The sequence below is a fragment of the Myxocyprinus asiaticus genome, chromosome 44, assembly GCF_019703515.2.
Source record: "Myxocyprinus asiaticus isolate MX2 ecotype Aquarium Trade chromosome 44, UBuf_Myxa_2, whole genome shotgun sequence".
Classification (NCBI taxonomy): domain Eukaryota; kingdom Metazoa; phylum Chordata; class Actinopteri; order Cypriniformes; family Catostomidae; genus Myxocyprinus; species Myxocyprinus asiaticus.
Window position 1 is genome coordinate 26125366 of NC_059387.1, and position 18618 is coordinate 26143983.

Here is an 18618-nt window from a genome sequence, read left to right on the forward strand (position 1 = left end):
TTGTACCTGTTATCAGTGTTGGGAGGGTTACTTTTGAAATGTATTCCACTACAGATTACAGAATACATGCTGTAAAATGTAATTTGTAACGTATTCTGTTAGATTACTCAAGGTCAGTAACGTATTCTAAATACTTTGGATTACTTCTTCAGCACTGGTAGATTTTTTCACTTGTTTTGGCTATAAAAACTCTGCCAGTACAGTAAGACAAAATACACATGTTAAAAATACATTCTCTGAAAAACCGAAATATCTTATGCAGTGTTGTTTCTAAAACAAGATCAATCAAACTGATCCTGTTTTAAGGATTTTTAAATATTTTTACAGGAAAACAATACAAAAATTATTATCAAGAATATGATTTTAGCCCTAATATCAAAGGTCTTACTAGAAAAAAAGAAATTATGATCCAACGTGAATTTTCTTGATAAAAAAATATGATCGTGCATGGTAACATGTGCATGTAAAATGGCTTGAAATAGCATTTTAGCTTAGCGTAAAGCTGACAATTTACACAAGGTTTATTTCTATTTCTTCTGCTCCAAACTTACTTCAAACTTACTTCTCTGTCTGCTCGTATGAATGTAACACATCATAAGAAAGTGTTTCACCGCTGTTCAAATGCACTTTGGATCGCATCATTTATATGTATAAATGTTTTCCATCTGAAAGGACTAAATATTAAATAAAACAAATGACAATAAAATGCAAAGTAATCTCTTCAGTGATCAAAATACTTTTTGAATGTAACTGTATTCTAATTACCAATTATTTACATTGTAACGGTAGTGGAATACAGTTACTTATATTTTGTATTTTAAATACGTAATCCCGTTACATGTATTCCGTTACTCCCAAACACTGCCTGTTATGCAGTACCTTTTTAACTCTGTGATTAAAAATGACTGTGCTTGTGTTGTAATTACTTAATAGTATTTCTATAAATGTGTATACAAGATTTTTCAAAAATATGCTTAGGTCAAGCTCAAGCACTTTATGAATTATAACTTGATTATTTACACAATGGCAAGAAAATGAACAGAATGGAACTTAACAGGATACCTAACAGGATGGTAGTCAAGACCTAAAGGTATTTGCCATTGCTCAGCAAGTTTGCTCAGTAGGTATCCAAAATGTTTTAGACATAATATGTGATGGGGACATGAAAATGTAATGCATAGTAGGAATGACACATTTAATGTAAATAAATCCTTTTGAATGTATTGAATGTGGTAAAGAGAAGGACTAAGAGAAAGATTTGAAGTCTTAGAAAGCCTTTAGAGATTTGAACACTTCTGTCAAACAGTCATCAAGCACCTTCTAGTAGTTGTTTAAAGGAACACATCTAAAAGAAATTGCCTCTGTTCAGTGAATATTTAAAAAATTTGATCTAGATAAGCATTTCACAACCTACATGTAAATGTTTCAGTTGCAAAACAAAAGTAGCCCTGGCACAGCCATTGTGTTGTAATCATGTTTGTTTTTTGTGAATAATATATGTTTGTGATTTCACAATTTCACTCAATCTATAATAGATCAAAAGTGGTGAAAATAACTTTTATTTGTGACATTTGTGTTTGTGGACTAGCATTTTCAATGGGAAATATTGTTAGTCTTTTTTTTAACCTGTTTAATGCCTCTTTTTATTTTAAGAGATGCAGCCATATGACATGCAGTGCAGGATTGTGGCTGAAGAGTTGGATGCAGTCGTAATATCTGTTGAGTAAGCATGCAGGATATTTTTCTAGGTGTTCTTGAGATCTTTTGCCCCATTTAAAAAAAAAATGTATTTATTTTTTTACTGTACATCTTTAAAGGGACAGTTCACTCAAAAATGAAAATTCTCTCATCATTTACTCACCCTAATGCCATCCCAAATGTCTATAGCCCTATTTGGATGGGATTCGTTTTCTAAACTACGTTTGAGTTACAATAATTATCACCCTAAGTTTGTGATTTCATGTACCGATTCGGACAGGACTAAAATCTCAGTGTTTATTACAGAGGTGAGTGTGTCTGTTTTCTAGATGTGGGCATTATAGAAGGTTGAACACATTGAATTAATTTAGGTAATAAAATTAACGTATCTTTTCAACTTTAACAGTTTAAATTTTAAATTACTTGTAATTTTCAAAATACATTTTAAATAATTAATTATTTGATTGATTTAATTTCAATGTATTAATTATACATTGTAAATGACAAAAAAATTTAAAAGCCTATTAAAATAAACTACACATGAGTTTATATGCTTATAATAAACCCACTGAACTAAAACAATACTTATCTGTGAATTTTATAATTATAACAGTATGTAATTGAGATGAGAAATTAAGGCGAGTATCTTACCTGATGCTGATATTGCAGTGGCCAGTCTTAGCAGTTTCTGCAATTTGTCTCTCCTGGATGATTGATTTTATTTTCGTATGTTTTCGTAGGATGGTAAAAAAAAATATACGGCCGTAAAATCAAGAGATTGGCGGGCATAAGTGCGATCTTAATGGTAGTTCTTGTAGGTCAAAATATATGAGGAGAAGCGTTGAGAAAATCCAATGTCAGCAATAACAGACGTTCAGATCCTTGATGGATCCTTGGGATCCTTTAGTTAGCCAAAAAATGGTAGATAATTTGCTCTGGAATTTTTACAGTGGTTGTGTGAGAAAAATACAGACTTGTCAGATTCGGACAGGATTCAAATCACTAAGTATGTCTGTAATGTCCTCAGGGAAAACAAGTCCCATCCAAAAAGGGCTATAGGCTTTCTTTCTTCTGCAGAGCACAAACAAAGATTTTTAGAAGAATGTCTCAACTCTGCTGGTCCTCACAATGCAAGTGAACGGTGGCCAGAACTTAGAAGATCCAAAAAGGACATGAAGGCAGCAGTCCTTTTTTACTATAAATCTCCACCTTTGACCAGCCCCATCCAGTAGGTGGCTGAATGTGAAAGTAAAAGTCACTTCAACACCAGAATGTGGAAGTGAAATTGTAGATTTACAGTAGAAAAGGACTTAAATGGGGGCCTGGGTAGCTCAGCAAGTATTGACGCTGACTACCACCCCTGGAGTCATGAGTTCAAATCCAGGGCATGCTGAGTGACTCCAGCCAGGTCTCCTAAGCAACCAAATTGGCCCAGTTGCTAGGGAGGGTAGAGTCACATGGGGTAACCTCCTTGTGGTCGCTATAATGTGGTTCGCTCTCGGTAGGGCACGTGGTGAGTTGTGCGTGGATGCCGTGGAGAATGGCGTGAAGCCACCACACGTGCTATGTCTCCATGGTAATGATGTGCAGACTGAAGGTCTCAGATGCAGAAGCAACTGAGATTCGTCCTCTGCCACCCGGATTGAGGTGAGTCATTACGCCACCACAAGGACTTGGAGCGCATTGGGATTTGGGCATTCCAAATTTGGGAGAAAAAATTTTAGAAAATAAAAAAAGCCAAAAGGACTTAAATATTGATCTGTTTCTCACCCACATGTTTCATATCGCTTCAGATTATATGGATTTAATCACTGGAGTCGAATGGATTACATTTGTGCTGCCTTTATGTCAGTTCTGGTCACCATTTACTTGTATTGTATGGACCTACAGAGCTGATATGGTCTTCTAAAAATCTACATTTGTGTTCTTCATTAGAAAGAAGGTCATACAGGTCTGGGATGACATGAGGGTATGTAAATGATGAGAGAATTTTCATTTTTGTGTGAACTGTCCCTTTAAAGGCCTTATTTTAGCTACATACCAGCATTCATTGTATATTTTGCTATGCTTGTATGTTCAGGTACAGGTTGGCACCAGAAGCACGTTTCCCAGATCAGTATAATGACGCGCTTCAGGCCTCAAAACGTATCCTGACAGCAGAGGTGCTGGCTCAGTACTCGATAGACCCAGAAAGAGTAGCTGTGTCAGGTGACAGTGCCGGGGGGAATCTTGCCGCTGCTGTTGCTCAACAGGTATTGAGTTTATGTCAAATCTCTGTAGGTGCTTCCAACTAGTTTTAGAAGTAACTATCTAAATGTAGTGGCACAATTAACTACAACTTTTAACTATTTTCAAACATTGTAGCTTTTTGCGATGAGTAGTGGTGTAGCTTGACAAAGTGCTACAAAGTTATGACAAATTGTTGAGCAGGGGGGCATTTGTGGCAATGTGTTTCGCTGTCCCCTTCTGCATATTGCGGCCCCCTTTGGCATATCACGGCACCGTTTCGTGGCCGGCCCACCGGGAAAAGTCCCAGTTCTCCAGATGGCCAGTCTACCTCTGTCTGTTTCTCACCCAAACCTATCATATAGCTTCCGAAGAAATGGATTTAACCATTGGAATCTTATGGATTATATTTTGCGACCTTCATGATCTGTTTGAACCTTCTGAGGTCTGGTCACCATTCACTTGCATTGTATGGACCAACAGAACTGTAATTTTCTTCTAAAAATCATACACATCTGAGATGGCATGAGAGTGAGAAATGATGAGATAATTTTCATTTTTGGGTGAACTATCCCTTTTATTAACAAAGGAAAAGCATGGGATGTTATGGAGCAAGAGTCATTACATATTTTGTTATTATCAAAAAGGATCTAATTTTTACTAGAAAATAAGTCGTTTTTAACCATGTAATATGTAGTAACGACATAACTGAGTGAAAGTATTTGGTAGCACTGTACCATCTACTGTTTTAAAAGAGGATGTGGCTCAGCCCATTTGTGAAAAAATCATTGATGCATTTGTGACAAAATCAGGACTGTGGGTTGAGAAATTTGTGCCAAAAGTCACGTGACTCACAAGTGGTATGTATTTGTTAACATCGGATTTTGTATTTATTCGACAATCCTGTAGAATCTGTAGAATAGATTTTATTTATTTGTGGAATATGAATGAGGCCTATATGAAACACATTTTTTATATTGGTAAAAAATGTATTTTTATATTTGTAAAAAAAGCGCATTTGTTTGTTAAGCTAGTGGTACAGGACAACTACTCATGATTTTCTCTCAAATGGCTCTTTTGTATTTGCAAATCGCTTTCTATTTGTTTGAGAGTCGAGTTTTCCTTTGCGAAGCGGATTGTGTTTGTTTACAAAATGTTCTATTTGTTTGTTTACTTTTGGCAGACATCTGGCTCTATAGGGATGCAGTTACATCAGCTGCTTGTGAAGGTGGTGTGTTAACATATTTTTGGAAGTGTGTCCTTTTTATGAGGACACTTAAAAATTTTGGCTGGTGTTAAATGGTTGGGCATAATTTCTTATTTCTGACTATATTATTACGTGTGACTGAGCCAAACCGAGTAATCAAACCAACCTCTGTTGTGCAAAACAACATTCAGGCTCATCGTCCTCACCCTTCCACTAAATAATGATGTTTAAAAATGAGCAGAGCTTATTGTGTTGACTGTCTACATGAAATAATTCTACAAGATTACATTAGATTACACCAGCATCATGTAGATACGATAGATCAGGTTTGTAACACTTATCAATAGCTCACTCCTGATAACCATTTTATAACTTTATTTTCTGTAGAGCGCAGCAGTTACTGCAGCAGATAGTTGTTGTGACGCACTGCTTCAGCTCAGCTCACCCGCTGCTTCACCGCGATAAAACAGGCATGAAGCAGAAGCCAGAGGCTATTTGCACTAACACTTTACACCCCACGGCAGATACTATTTGAATCCTTAATTAAATAATTACATGTAGTATTTTATTTTATAAAAGTAACCATAGTATCACCATGGTATTTTGTAGTAAAATCATAACAACCACAAAATTAAACATGGTTACTATTAACACCATATTACTGTAAGAACACTATGGTTAATTTCATTAAAACAATGGTTTCTGCCAAAAAACATGGTTACTACAATATTACTATTGTAAAATCATGGTTCCCTATCTGCCACTCACTCGATGTTATGTCGATGTAATGACACTAGGGGTCACTCTTGGGAGCCCGAGACACCTCTGGTCTTTGATAAAAGGCCAATGAAAATTGGCGAGTGGTATTTGCATGCCACTCCCCCGGACATACGGGTATAAAAGGAGCTGGTATGCAACCACTCATTCAGATTTTCTCTTCGGAGCCAAACGGTCATGCTCACTGAGCTGAATACTACTGTTCATTCACCTCTGCTGGATCTGATGGCGCATTTCAGTGGCTTCTCCCCCCTCTGCACTGGTGCACTGCAGAGAATGCCCCTGGGCACTTCGGCAGAAATAAAAGAGTATATTTCTCTAAAAGAGTATATTTCTCTAAAAGAGCGGCACACACGGAACGTCTTTTCTAAAGATGCTTTTCAGATTGTGTGTTATTCCTGGTTGTGCTTGTTATCTCTCGCCTTCTGACGGTCACAATCACTGTCTTTCATGTCTGGGCACTGCTCACGCGGAGACAGCGTTCGTGGATGGTCATTTTCTCATTGCGAGAATATGTCCATGGCAACGTTGTGGTTGCGGCTCGCCTTCGTAAGAAAGCAAGCCACCCCAGAGGCTCCTGCCTCGGTCCTTTTACCCACCGGTATGAGGCCAGCACGGCTAGCACTGGGGGCGATTTGGGGACCCCAGTGGGACTGCTGGGTATCCCCCCGCGGACTTCCCATTCCCCAGCACGCTCGTCTGCCCCGATCGGGCTTCCGGATGAGTTCGCCGGCTCGTCTCACAGCGAGTTCGACCTCTTATTCGGAGCCCACGAAAGTGATGAGCTCTCGAGCGCAGCATCGGAAAGCAGGCTCGTCCAGTCGGAAGCCTCAGCTGGGCTCCTCCGTTCGGGGGCGATTGCCCAGTCACAGGCTGACGTGGAGATGGCGACATGCTTTCCCGGGCAGCGGCGAGCGTCGGCTAGAGTGGAACTCACTGCTCTTCCCTGAACCCTCGTGGCTCGGTGATTGGTTCCTGGGCTTGCGGCGCCGCTCAAAGCCACGCCCCGCCCCCGTTCCTTTCTTCCCGGAAGTGCATGAAGAGATGACAAGGTCATGGGAGGCACTTTTTACTGGCCGGTCCCTATCTTTTCAGCTTCCCCGCCCTCACTACCCTCGATGGTGGGACGGCCAAGGGCTATTCAGCAATCCCCCGGTGGATAAAGGCGCTTGCGGTGCACCTATGCCCGCAGAGCGCCGCCACCTGGCGTGGACGCCCTAAGCTCCCTTCCAAGCCCTGTAGGCTCACGTCGTCCCTGACGGCTAAAGCCTACAGTGCTGCTGGACAAGCCGCCTCCGCCCTGCACGCCATGGCTCTCCTGCAAGTCCTCCAAGGTGCTAAAGGAACTGCACAAGGGTAGTTCCGCCCCGGGATTGATGCAGGAACTGCGCTCGGCGACCGACCTCGCTCTCCGAGCGATGGAGGTCACGGCGCGGTCTCTCGGGCGGACGATGGCCACACTAGTGGTCCAGGAGCACCACTTTTGGCTCAACCTGGTCGAGATGGGCGAGGCCGACAAGACACGATTCCTTGCTGCCCCCATTTCCCAGGCAGGCCTATTCGGCGACACCGTCGAGGACTTTGCCCATCAGTTTTCGATGGTGGAACAGTATGCTAGCCGGCATATCCTGCCCCGGCGCGGCTCAAGATCCCGCACCCCGTCTACTCATCGCCAAGGGTGTCTCCCTGCGGTGACTGCACCGGCTCCGCCACAGCCCGCCCCTTCGGCCCAGCCCCGGCGTGGAGCCCACCGCAGGAAGCAGACGCCACCCGTCTCGCGGCCGCCCAGAACCCGTGAAAGGCTTCAAAGCGCCCTTGAGAGGGGCAACCCAGGGACAACGAAACCCGCTGCTCTGGAGCTGGTAAGCAGATCTCTCCATCTTTTTGTTACCTTTTGCATGTAATTGTGCTGCATGCCCAAGTGGCTGCAGTACTCAAGAGCTCAGCAAGAGCGGTTTCCTTGTTCCCTGGGTCACGTATCCGGTGTGCACGGCCGTCATCACGACCATCGTCCACCACTCTATTTGGCAGGTTTGGCGCTCCAGCGGCGGTCTCCCACCCCTGAGCGCCCAGCTGTGGCACAAATCCGCCCCCGATGTGACAGTCTCCACAGGTCACGAGGACAGGCCTCTTCCTCCCCCGTCCCAGGCTGTTCCGGGGGTGGTCACAAGGAGCCAGGTAAGTGCTTCGATGTCCGTAAACTCAGCACGGCCACGACATGGTGTGGCACCTCGAGCTCTGCCCCGCCGTGAGGCCCCACCTGCCGGTACGTCCGATGACGTTGTCCCTTTGGTCCCCCTTGTGCGGAATTTGGACGCATGGCTTGCGCTTTCCAATCCGTCACGAGGGCTGGTCCGAACTGTCTGACTCGGCTGCGTGATTCACTTCGCCGGGCATCCGCCCAGGTTCAACGGTGTCCACTTCACCTTGGTGGAGGATGAAAACGCTGCTACCTTGCGCGGAGATCGCTACCCTCCTACGGAAGGGCGCGATTAGAACCTGTCCCTCCAGCCGAGATGAAGAAGGGGTTTTTCAGCCCCTACTTCATCGTACCGAAAAGAGGCGGTGGGTTGCAACCAATCTTGGACCTGTGAGTTCTGAACTAGGCTTTACACAGTCTCCCGTTCAAGATGCTGACGTAAAAATGCATTCTGGCGAGCGTCTGGCATCAAGATTGGTTCGCGGCGGTAGACCTGAAGGATGCGTTCTTCCACGTTTCGATCCTTCCTCAACACAGATCCTTCCTGCGGTTTGCGTCCGAGAGTCAGGCGTATCAGTACAAAGTCCTCCCTTTCGGCCTGTCCCTGTCTCCTCGCATCTTTACGAAGGTCGCAGAGGCTGCCCTTGCCCCGTTAAGGGAGGTGGGCATTCGCATTCTCAACTATCTCGATGACTGGCTAATCCTAGCTCATTCTCGAGACATGTTGTGCGCACACAGGGACCTGATGCTCTCACACCTCAGCCGACTAGGGCTTCAGGTCAACTGGGAAAAGAGCAAGCTCCCCCCGGTACAGAGCATCTCTTTTCTCGATTTGGAGTTTTAAAACTTGACGGCGCACCTTACGAACGAGAGCGCCTAGTCGGTGCTGGCCTGTTTGAAGGCGTTCAGACAGAAAACAGCGGTTCCACTGAAACTTTTTCAGAGGCTCCTGGGGCATATGGCATCCTCGGCGGTGGCCACCCTGCTCGGGTTGATGCATATGAGACCGCTTCAGCACTGGCTCCAGACTCAAGTCCCGAGATGGGCATGGCGCCACGGGACACATCGCATGGTCATCACGTCGGTCTGTCGCCGTCTTTTCAGCCCTTAGACTGACCTCTCGTTTCTACGGGCAGGTATTCCTCTAGAACTGGTCTCCAGGTGCGTCGTGGTCACGACAGACACCTCCAAAATGGGCTGGGGCGCTGTTTGCAACGGGCACAAGTCTCAACTTTTGATCTCAACTTTTTTTTATTATTTATTATTATAAGTAGTATTTATTTATTTATTTATTTATTTTTCTCCCCAATTTGGAATGCCCAGTACCCAGTGTGATCTAAGTCCTCATAGTGGCATAGTGACTCACCTCAATCCGGGTGGTGCGGGACGAATCTCAGTTGCCTCCGCGTCTGAAACCATCAATCCGCGCATCTTATCACGTGGCTTGTTGTGCGCATTACCGTGGAGACGTAGCGCGTGTGGAGGCCCACACTATTCTCTACGGCATCCACGCACAACTCACCACATGCCCCACCGACTGCGAGAACCACACATTATAGCGACCATGAGGAGGTTACCCCATGTGACTCTACCCTCCCTAGCAACTGGGCCAATTTGATTGCTTAGGAGACCTAGGGGTGGTAGTCAGCGTCAATACTCGCTGTGCTACCCAGGCCCCTATTATAAGTAGTATTAAAGAAACATTAATAGTGGAGACAGGAAACAGGATGGGAAGAAGTGGAACAAAAGGCGGATTCGAACCCCGGTCATCTGCATGAAAAAAAGCACATCCATACCATCTTTACACCCCAAGCCACTGCAGCAACACTAGGTGTGCTGTTTGTCTTTAATTTCTGTGTTTCCATCAGACTATTGGAATGCACATAGCTGGGCTGTGTGGCAGGTGCTATACTGTATACACCTAGTGCAAATAGTTACTCCAATAATATAATGAAAATCATATCAATGTACAACCATATTGTAAGTACATTTTGTTGTGACCCTGTTGAAATCTATACCCCACAATATAGGAAAGAATAACAACAAATGCACATATAGCATAATATGCTTGTTAGTGAAACTTGTAGGTACAGTAGTAGTTGAGATAGACAGTAGGACATCTTTAGGTAGTCCTTTTGCTGTGGAGATGAATTCTTATAATATAAATATGCTGTATATAAATTATGGATGATATTAAATTATTGTCAGTATTGCAGATACTGGTATCAATACAGATACCGGTACTTCTAATTTTAAGGATAAAATGGGTATTTGAAAGTCACACAAACCCATTTTAATAAATGTCACATTTGGTGTAATTTTTAGCTTGTGATAAAATCACTAGTAAAAAAAAATTAGGATTTATATTTTTTAAGGCGAGGATTTCTCCTCTCGATTCTCGATCATCTTGAGCACTGTAGAAAGCATCCGTTCTTCAAAATTGATCGGCTCTTCCCTAACATAATATTTATTTGCTTATATTGTATTAAAGGAATTACTAACTAAAGTTGGCTGATAATCACATTTATTTGTCTGTTTTTTTTTTTTCACAGATAGCCTTGGACAGCAGTGCTCCTATTAAGTACAAAGTTCAGGCCCTTATCTACCCTGCGCTCCAGGCCTTGGACTTCAACACACCTTCCAACCAGCAGAATGGCAACATTCCCGTCCTATACCGTCCACACATGGCCATCTATTGGCTGGAGTACCTAGGTGGGGATCAGAGACTGGTTTCTTCTTTGCTAGCTAACAACCACACAGCTCTGAATCAGGGCCACAAGATAGCCGCAGCTAAAGCTAAGATAAACTGGACACAACTTCTTCCGGTCGCTTTTCAGAAGAATTACAAGCCCCTTTTTCCACTTCAGGGTGACCCAAAGCTGTTAGAGGAGCTGCCAGGTTTGCTGGACGTGAGAGCGGCCCCTTTACTAGCTGAAAAGGAAGCATTGAAGGCAGTACCGCCCACCTACATCATGACCTGTGAGCATGACGTGCTGAGAGATGACGGACTCATGTATGGCAGACGTCTGGAGGAGGCCGGAGTTGCCGTCACCATTGATCACTACGAAGACGGTTTCCATGGATGCATGAGCTTTGCTTTTGGACCCATGCAATTCTCCGTTGGATTGCGAAGTTTTGAAAACTACATTCGCTGGTTGAAGGAGAACCTCTAGCAGGTTTTCGTCAACACATATTTACAAGACGTTTCCTATTATGTTAAATAAATTTTGGATTGAAACATTTACTAATTTTTTTTAAATTGAACATGCAATGCAAAACATCAATGCAACAAAATATTTGTGAAGAACCGAATGGGCCTGCTGACAACAAAACGTTGTTTCATTATCTCTGAAATATCATTATGGTGTAAGTGTGCTCGGAACCTGCTCTATTGTCCATTTGAATGTGTTACGTACACATGTGAATGCAGGGAATTTATTATCAAGCTTAACTGAATACTATAATGTCTAAATGATGCTACGACAACCTACTGGATTTTACAACCCCAATTCTGAAAAGCTGGGACGGTATGAAAAAATGCTAATAAAAACAAAAATAAGTAATTTGTCAATTATATTCACCCATTGCTATATTGAAAGCACTACAACTACACATTATATGATGTTTTATCTTGTGAATTTCATTGTTTTTTTGAAAATCTACAGTCATTTCAAATCAGATGATTGCAACACACTCCAAAAAAGTTGGGACAGTCGAGTGTTTACCACTGTGAAACATCACCATTTCTTCTAATAACACTTATTAAGCATTTAGGCACTGAAGACACAAGTTTGTTAAGTTTAGAAAGTGGAATTTTCCCCCATTCATACTTTATATAGGTCTTTAGCTGCACAATTGTATGGGGTCTTCGTTGCCATCTAATGCGCTTCATAATGCACCACACATTCTCAATTGGAGACAGGTCATGACTGCATGCAGGCCAGTCTAGCACCCACACTCTCTGCTTACACAGCCATGCTCTTGTAATCCAGGCAGTATGTGGTTTGAAGTTGTCCTGCTGGAAAATGCAGGGACATCCCTGGAAAAAATGGTGCTGGATGACAGTATATGTTGCTCCAAAATTTGTACATATCTGTCTGCATTCATGGTGTTCTCACAGATGTGCAAGTTACCCATGCCATGGGCACCGACACCCCTGGCCCATACAGACACTGGCTTTTGGACCTGATGCTAATAACAGCTTGGATGGCCCTTTTCCTCTTTGGCCCGGAGAACATGACGGCTGTGTTTTTCAAAAACTATTTGAAATGTGGACTCATCGGACCAAAAAATACAGTTCCACTGTTCTACTTTCCATCTAAGATGAGACCGAGCCCAGAGAAGTCGGCAACGCTTCTGGACAGTGTTGATGTATGGCTTCTGCTTTGCATAGTAAAGTCTTAACTTGCAACTGTGGATGCAGCGGTGAGTGGTGTTGACTAACAAAGGTTTACTAAAGTTATCCCAAGCCCATGTTCATGATATTCGTTACAGATGAATGACATTAAGACAGAGGGAACTGAGCTCACGCGCATTCAGAAGTGGTTTGACCAGATTCCTTGAATCTAAACTATATTGTGCACTGTAGAGGGTGAAATGCCCAAAATCCTTCAAATTTGTCTTTGGGGAACATTGTTCTCAAAGTGCTTGATTATTTGCTGAAGCATCTTTAGGCAAATTGACAAGTCTTGAATGATCCTTGCTGTTGAAGGACTAGGCTGATTTGGAGGCTCCTTATACAGTACTATGACACAATTGCCTCACCTGTTTAACATCTCCTGTTTCACATCGCCTTGTTATTTTAACTCATAATTGCCCCGTCTCAACTTTTTTGGAGTGTGTTGCAATCATCTGATTTGAAATTACTGTACATTTAAAAAATGCTTTCAATATAGCAAAGGGTGAATATAACTTACAAATCACTACTTTTTGTTTTTATTAGCATTTTTCTTACTGCCCCAACTTTTTTGTAATTGGGGTTGTACAAACGCATATAAGTTGAATACTGAAACTAGTTGCATATGCAGAAATTCTTGAATAAAAGATGATATAACCAATGGAAGATGGAGGGAGTGTTCAGGAAACCTTTCTGAAAACACTATGTTTTCAGTTCCGTTTGGTGCTGCTAGTGGCACAGTATTTATACACCTCACCTTTTAATTTACTAGATTATTATTTCATTGTTATGGAATAATGATACAAAAAATCACACAAATAAATCTAACATTTTCAGAAAAATGTATAGTAGGCCTATATTTACTTTTCCAAGAAAATAAAATATATCATTTTGGTTTGACAGAGCTTTCAGGGACATTCCTTAAAGGGATAGTTCACCCAAAAATGGAAATTCTCTCATTATTTACTCACCCTCATGCCATCCCAGATGTGTATGACTTTCTTTTTTCTTCTGAACACATTTGAAGATTTTTAGAAGAATATTTCAGCTCTGTAGATCCATACAATGCAAGTGAATGGGTGCCAAAAGTTTGACGCTCCAAAAATCACATAAAGGCAGTATAAAAGTAATCCATATGGCTCCAGTGGTTGAATCCATATTTTCTAAAGCAATATGAAAGGTGTGGGTGAGAAACAGATCAATATTTAAGTCAGTTTTTCATTGAAATTCTTCTCCCTGCCCAGTAGAGGGCGTATATGTCAGGACAGGCCAGGAAAACAACCAGAGCGGTGCGCTCACACAGAGGCATAGAACATTCATGTCATGATCCTGTCACCACAATAAACCTGACTGACAAAGGTGACAGGATCGTGACACGAATGTTCTGTCTCTGTGTGAGCACACGGCTCTGGTTGTTTTCCTGTCCATGTGCTCTTCTGTCTAGTCTGTGTCTCATGTTCAGAACATGGTGTCTGGATCTTGACTCTTCGGACTGGTTCGGTCTTGTTTCTGAGTCGGTATCTGGACACTCATGCTCTATGTCTTGTCTTTTTGCTTGAGCACATGACTAATGATGTCTTCATTGCCATGTGCTCTATTGTCTTGTATTTGTGTTTGTTTGAGCACATGGCCAATGATGGCTTCATTGCGATGTGCTCTTTCTGTCCGGTCTGTTGTGTTTGTTGTGAGCACATAGTTCTTGTTAAGTTGTTTGCCATGTGCTCACCTTTCTCTCGTCCTGACCCTGCCCCCTTGTTACCTCATTATTAGTTCATTTACTTCGCCTGCTTTCCTGATTTCCCTCCTTGTTTTCTTTCCTATTTAACCCCATTTTGTTTTTTGTCTTGCGCCAGTTCATTGTGGTTTATCACCCTGTTAGGTTCTCCTATGTCGGTTCCTGTCCTGCCCTGTGTGTCTGTTCCAGCCTGGAGCATTGAACCCAGTCTGTCCTGTAGTGTTCTGCCCTGGATGTTGGAGTTTTCCCCTTTGGGTTTGTTTCTGTTTGTTTTGTTTATTTTTTTAATTAAATAAAGCCCATCATCTCACCTCTCTATGAGTCTTCACCCTCTCTTCAACTGAACCTTGACAGCATGCATGAAGAATGTGAATCAACAAAAACACAAGAAGAATGTGAAAGTTAAAGTGGAGCAGGGAGGAGAATATATAGTAAAAACTAACTTAAATATTGATCTGTTTCTCACCCACACCTATCAAATCACTTCTGAAGACATTGATTTAACCATTGGAGTCATATGGATTACTTTTATGCTGACCCAAAAGAGCTGAGAAATTCTTCTAAAATGCTTCATTTGTGTTCTGCTGAAGAAAGTCACACACATCTGGGATGGCATAAGGGTGAGTAAATAATGAGAGAATTTTAATTTTTGGGTGAACTATTCCTTTAACTTAAGATGGATGTTACAATTTCATAAAAAAAAAACCTTTTTACTCTTTTTCTCAAAAGCACGACAGCATGTTTACTTATAACTTGTTTCTGTTAAAATGCAATGCTGTTGGGAAAATGTTCTTCCTTCTGTCTGGGAATTGCAACTTCTTTAGCAGTTTCTTTGCTGTTGGCAGTCAGCACTTTTGACAAAAGGGAATATCATAAAAACTGAGCAGTATGGCAATTTAAAGGAACATGAGCTGTAAGGGAGTATTTGAGGGAAGATATCCGTCACTGTTAGCGCATGGGAAATGTAGGGGGTGCAGATAAGCGTGGTGGAATGCAGACTCTCACTATTTTTCCACTCACCTGCGAGACCTTTTGCTATTATGGCACCTTTGTTTTTTTTTCTCTCATTCAGAGTGTGGGGACAATAATCAATTTCTATTGATGTTTTACAGACTGTACCATTTCTCTCAGGGTAACTTGTTTGGGCAACAGCTGAAAGAGGGATCTGAAAAAAAAAAAAAAAAAATGTTTTTTTTGTTAACATAATCTTTGCAATACACCCTCCCTTATCTCTTCTTTGTCAGCTATTATTGTTTTGTAACCACTCTGCATGCCAGTTACCAAAATATTACTCCCATCTACTTTCAAATATGTTGACTATGTGAGTCTCTCACACTGTTTAGTTTTTTACTAGATTGGGATCATGTTTCTTTTGATACTGTGTTAAAATATTAGGCTACATTTGGTTTGGAAACATCTTGATTTTGGGAATTCTTGGCAACACAACAAACAACTGACATTGAGCCCATTTACATGCACACCAGTACGCTGATAACTCCCGAAAATCAGTTTATTTCACAAATACAACAAAGCAAGAATTCCACGTTTACATGAGGTTTGAAATAATCTGGTAATTCTCTGCTTTTGTGAAGAGAATGCGTGTGAAGAGGCATTCACACAACACTTGCGTACATTGGATAAGTCAAGAACGGCAGTAAAGGTGTGTACATACAACGTGAAATCGGGGTAATGGGCAAAAATCTATGAATGGTTTTTCTAAAGCCTTTTATGACCTTATATTGAAAAAGGAAAGCCATTAAATGCGTTTACATGACCAAACATGTTGTCGGCTTACTGTATTAAGTATAATCATGTAAACGCACTTGAAATAGACCGCGATGAGTATGCTTACATGCACACCAATGTACTACCAAAAATCAGGTCATTTACTACCAAAAATCATTCAGTGAGATAAAATGAAGAACAAATGGAGACTTTTGCTACTCCAACTCAGATTGTTCTCCTGAGAAAAAGACCTAAGTGTTCTCTCATTTATCTCCTAAAGTTTCAGAAGACATTTCGTTGTTATCATACTGTGCTCAGATTTGCCTAGACAATCAAAGTCTTGGCAACTCAAAAGTCAGAGATTTCAATATGATGTGAAAAATTAATCTCACAGTCATGGAAAACTTTGAAATATCTGTACATTTAATCATTTAATCTAAAATTTTGATTTACAGGTCTGGAAAAGTTAAAGCAAATTAACAAAATCTTAATGTCATGGAACATTGGGTAGCACTTTATAAAAAGGTTACATTTGTTAACATTAGTAAATTAATTAGGGATCATATTCTAACAGTTAACAATATATTTTTTACAGTATGTATTAAACTTTGTTAATATTAGATAATAAAAATACAATTGTTCATTGTTAGTTCATAAGCTCTGCAGACCAGACATTTTCACACTCAAATTTAAAAGCTCCCTGTTCACACAGACAGTGGGCTAATTTCATAAAAATGGTCTCATTTTACAGATAACCCCTTACATTTTAAGAAATGATTGCAATAATTGATCAATAACATTGTATATGTTTACAATTTTATGATAAACATAATTTAAAGGTGCTATATGTACGATTGACAACAAGCGTTTTAAATGGGTACTGCAGTTCAAATTCAAAATATTGGAGAGTTTTCTGCCCAGACTCGAAGCTCATGTGGGTTGCCAGAATGAGGGCACGCAACAGGAAAATTAGCCAGCTCAGCATCCATTTTAAAGGATTTCTGGGCTTTAAGCTGTCTCCATCTTCCAAAGGCATCTCCAATATTTATCCTTGTTTTACTACACCTCTGGTCATGGTGGTTTTTAGATGGATGGCGAGGCTTTTTAGGTCAGGTGGAATCTGTTATCTCTGATCCAGTTCATTTGCTGGCTTCCATGGCTGCAGCACGCAGTGTTGTTTGCCTGCAAACTTGTTCAAATCTGGCAATTTCGGTGTCGAAATACTATTGGTGAGTGGGCAGTGGGCGGGATCACACAGGCAAAAACATAAACAGAAAATGGAAACTTCAAAGTAGAATATACTGGCTATAGCATTGTTATCGGAGAAGCCAGTATTTCAACTTAGCATGTTTCCTAATTCTCTAATGACATATTATGGTCATTTTATGATTTAGTACAGTAAAAATATTACATATAGCACCTTTAAAAAAAACCTTTCATTTCTAAAGTTTAAAAGCATGCCATTTCAGTTCTGTGTCCTCTGTTTTTGAGCAAAAAGTCTTATTTTATTCCACTGGATGGCAGCAAGTACTAGAAAAAATAATTTTTACTCTATCACCTTCCGTCACATTATACTGATCTGAAATGTAGGTGGTGCTCTGCCCTCACATCGGCACTCACACATAGACAAGTTTTTTTTAAGTGCTAAGAGCTTCCACACTATTTTGTTGAATATCTTGACTTCTGAGTTGTCTAGAAGCCCAATCTAGGTGTCATTGAAAAACAAAGAAAACCAACATTACACTGATGTGTAACATTTAATATTCAATAGATGAGAACCTATTTTGCTGATGATTTGTTTCTCATTCTTTTTCTACCGAACCTCATATTTTGTTCAAAACTTTTTTGATATAAAATTGGATTATTCACCCAAGCAAGCTCACAAACAAGTAATTTATTTAACTCATTTTAAAGCTAACAACCCAAGGAAAGATTAGATATAAAGTTTGAGGCTATTTGGGGCTTACAGATCAGTGGTCAGCACAGAAAAGAGACTTTTGCATTTTATGTCTTACCAAAATAAAATTTCACTTTGTGATATTTTTATTTGTTAAATAATTCAAACTGTGGTATTAAGGCAACAAAATAAACTGTTCAGTCACCTTCCTGAGAATGAGAGCTTTCATTTGATATATGTTAAGTGCAATGTGAAGGACTTTTATATTTTAAAATTTCTACAACGTAAACTCTAGGTGGGGCCAATTTGTGACAAATGTTTTCAGGCCTTATTTTGTTATTTTCTGTAACAAAAGTGATGGGGTTCTCTAAAAAGTTCAGATTCTAAGCTTTCAAATTATACCACATATGCCTAATTTTTGCATCCTGGGACTTCAGTGATTTTAGTGATAATATGGCTTGCCATATAGCGCCTCCTGCAGAGTTTAAGAGGTAAACTAATGTTAACATATACAACTTTTGATTTTTAAAATGTATTAGTATATTTTAAAATAAACATTGCGATTAATAAATGCTGTAAAAGTATTGTTCATTGTTAGTTCATGTTAACTAATGTTGTTAACTAATGTTAACAAATGTAACCTTATTTAAAAGTGTTACTGAAATTTGTCTGGTTTTGCTCTGCTTTAAAATATTGATCTGAGACCAAGTTGATGCTCAAATTAAAAGCAACCTCTGAGCAACAGGTCTACAATTTT

At 40.8% G+C, this 18618-nt stretch overlaps 1 protein-coding gene across 1 annotated transcript in view; it reads left to right on the forward strand.

Annotated features, from left to right (window-relative positions):
* The window catches only part of LOC127434498 (neutral cholesterol ester hydrolase 1-like), a 19002-nt gene extending 932 nt beyond the window's left edge, over positions 1-18070 (forward strand). The window contains exons 3-5 of the mRNA XM_051687326.1: positions 1654-1723; positions 3779-3950; positions 10661-18070. Coding sequence (XP_051543286.1) covers positions 1654-1723; positions 3779-3950; positions 10661-11281 — 863 coding nt within the window. The 3' untranslated portion in view covers positions 11282-18070. The remainder of the gene's footprint in view (positions 1-1653; positions 1724-3778; positions 3951-10660) is intronic.
* The last annotated feature ends 548 nt before the right edge of the window (positions 18071-18618 follow it).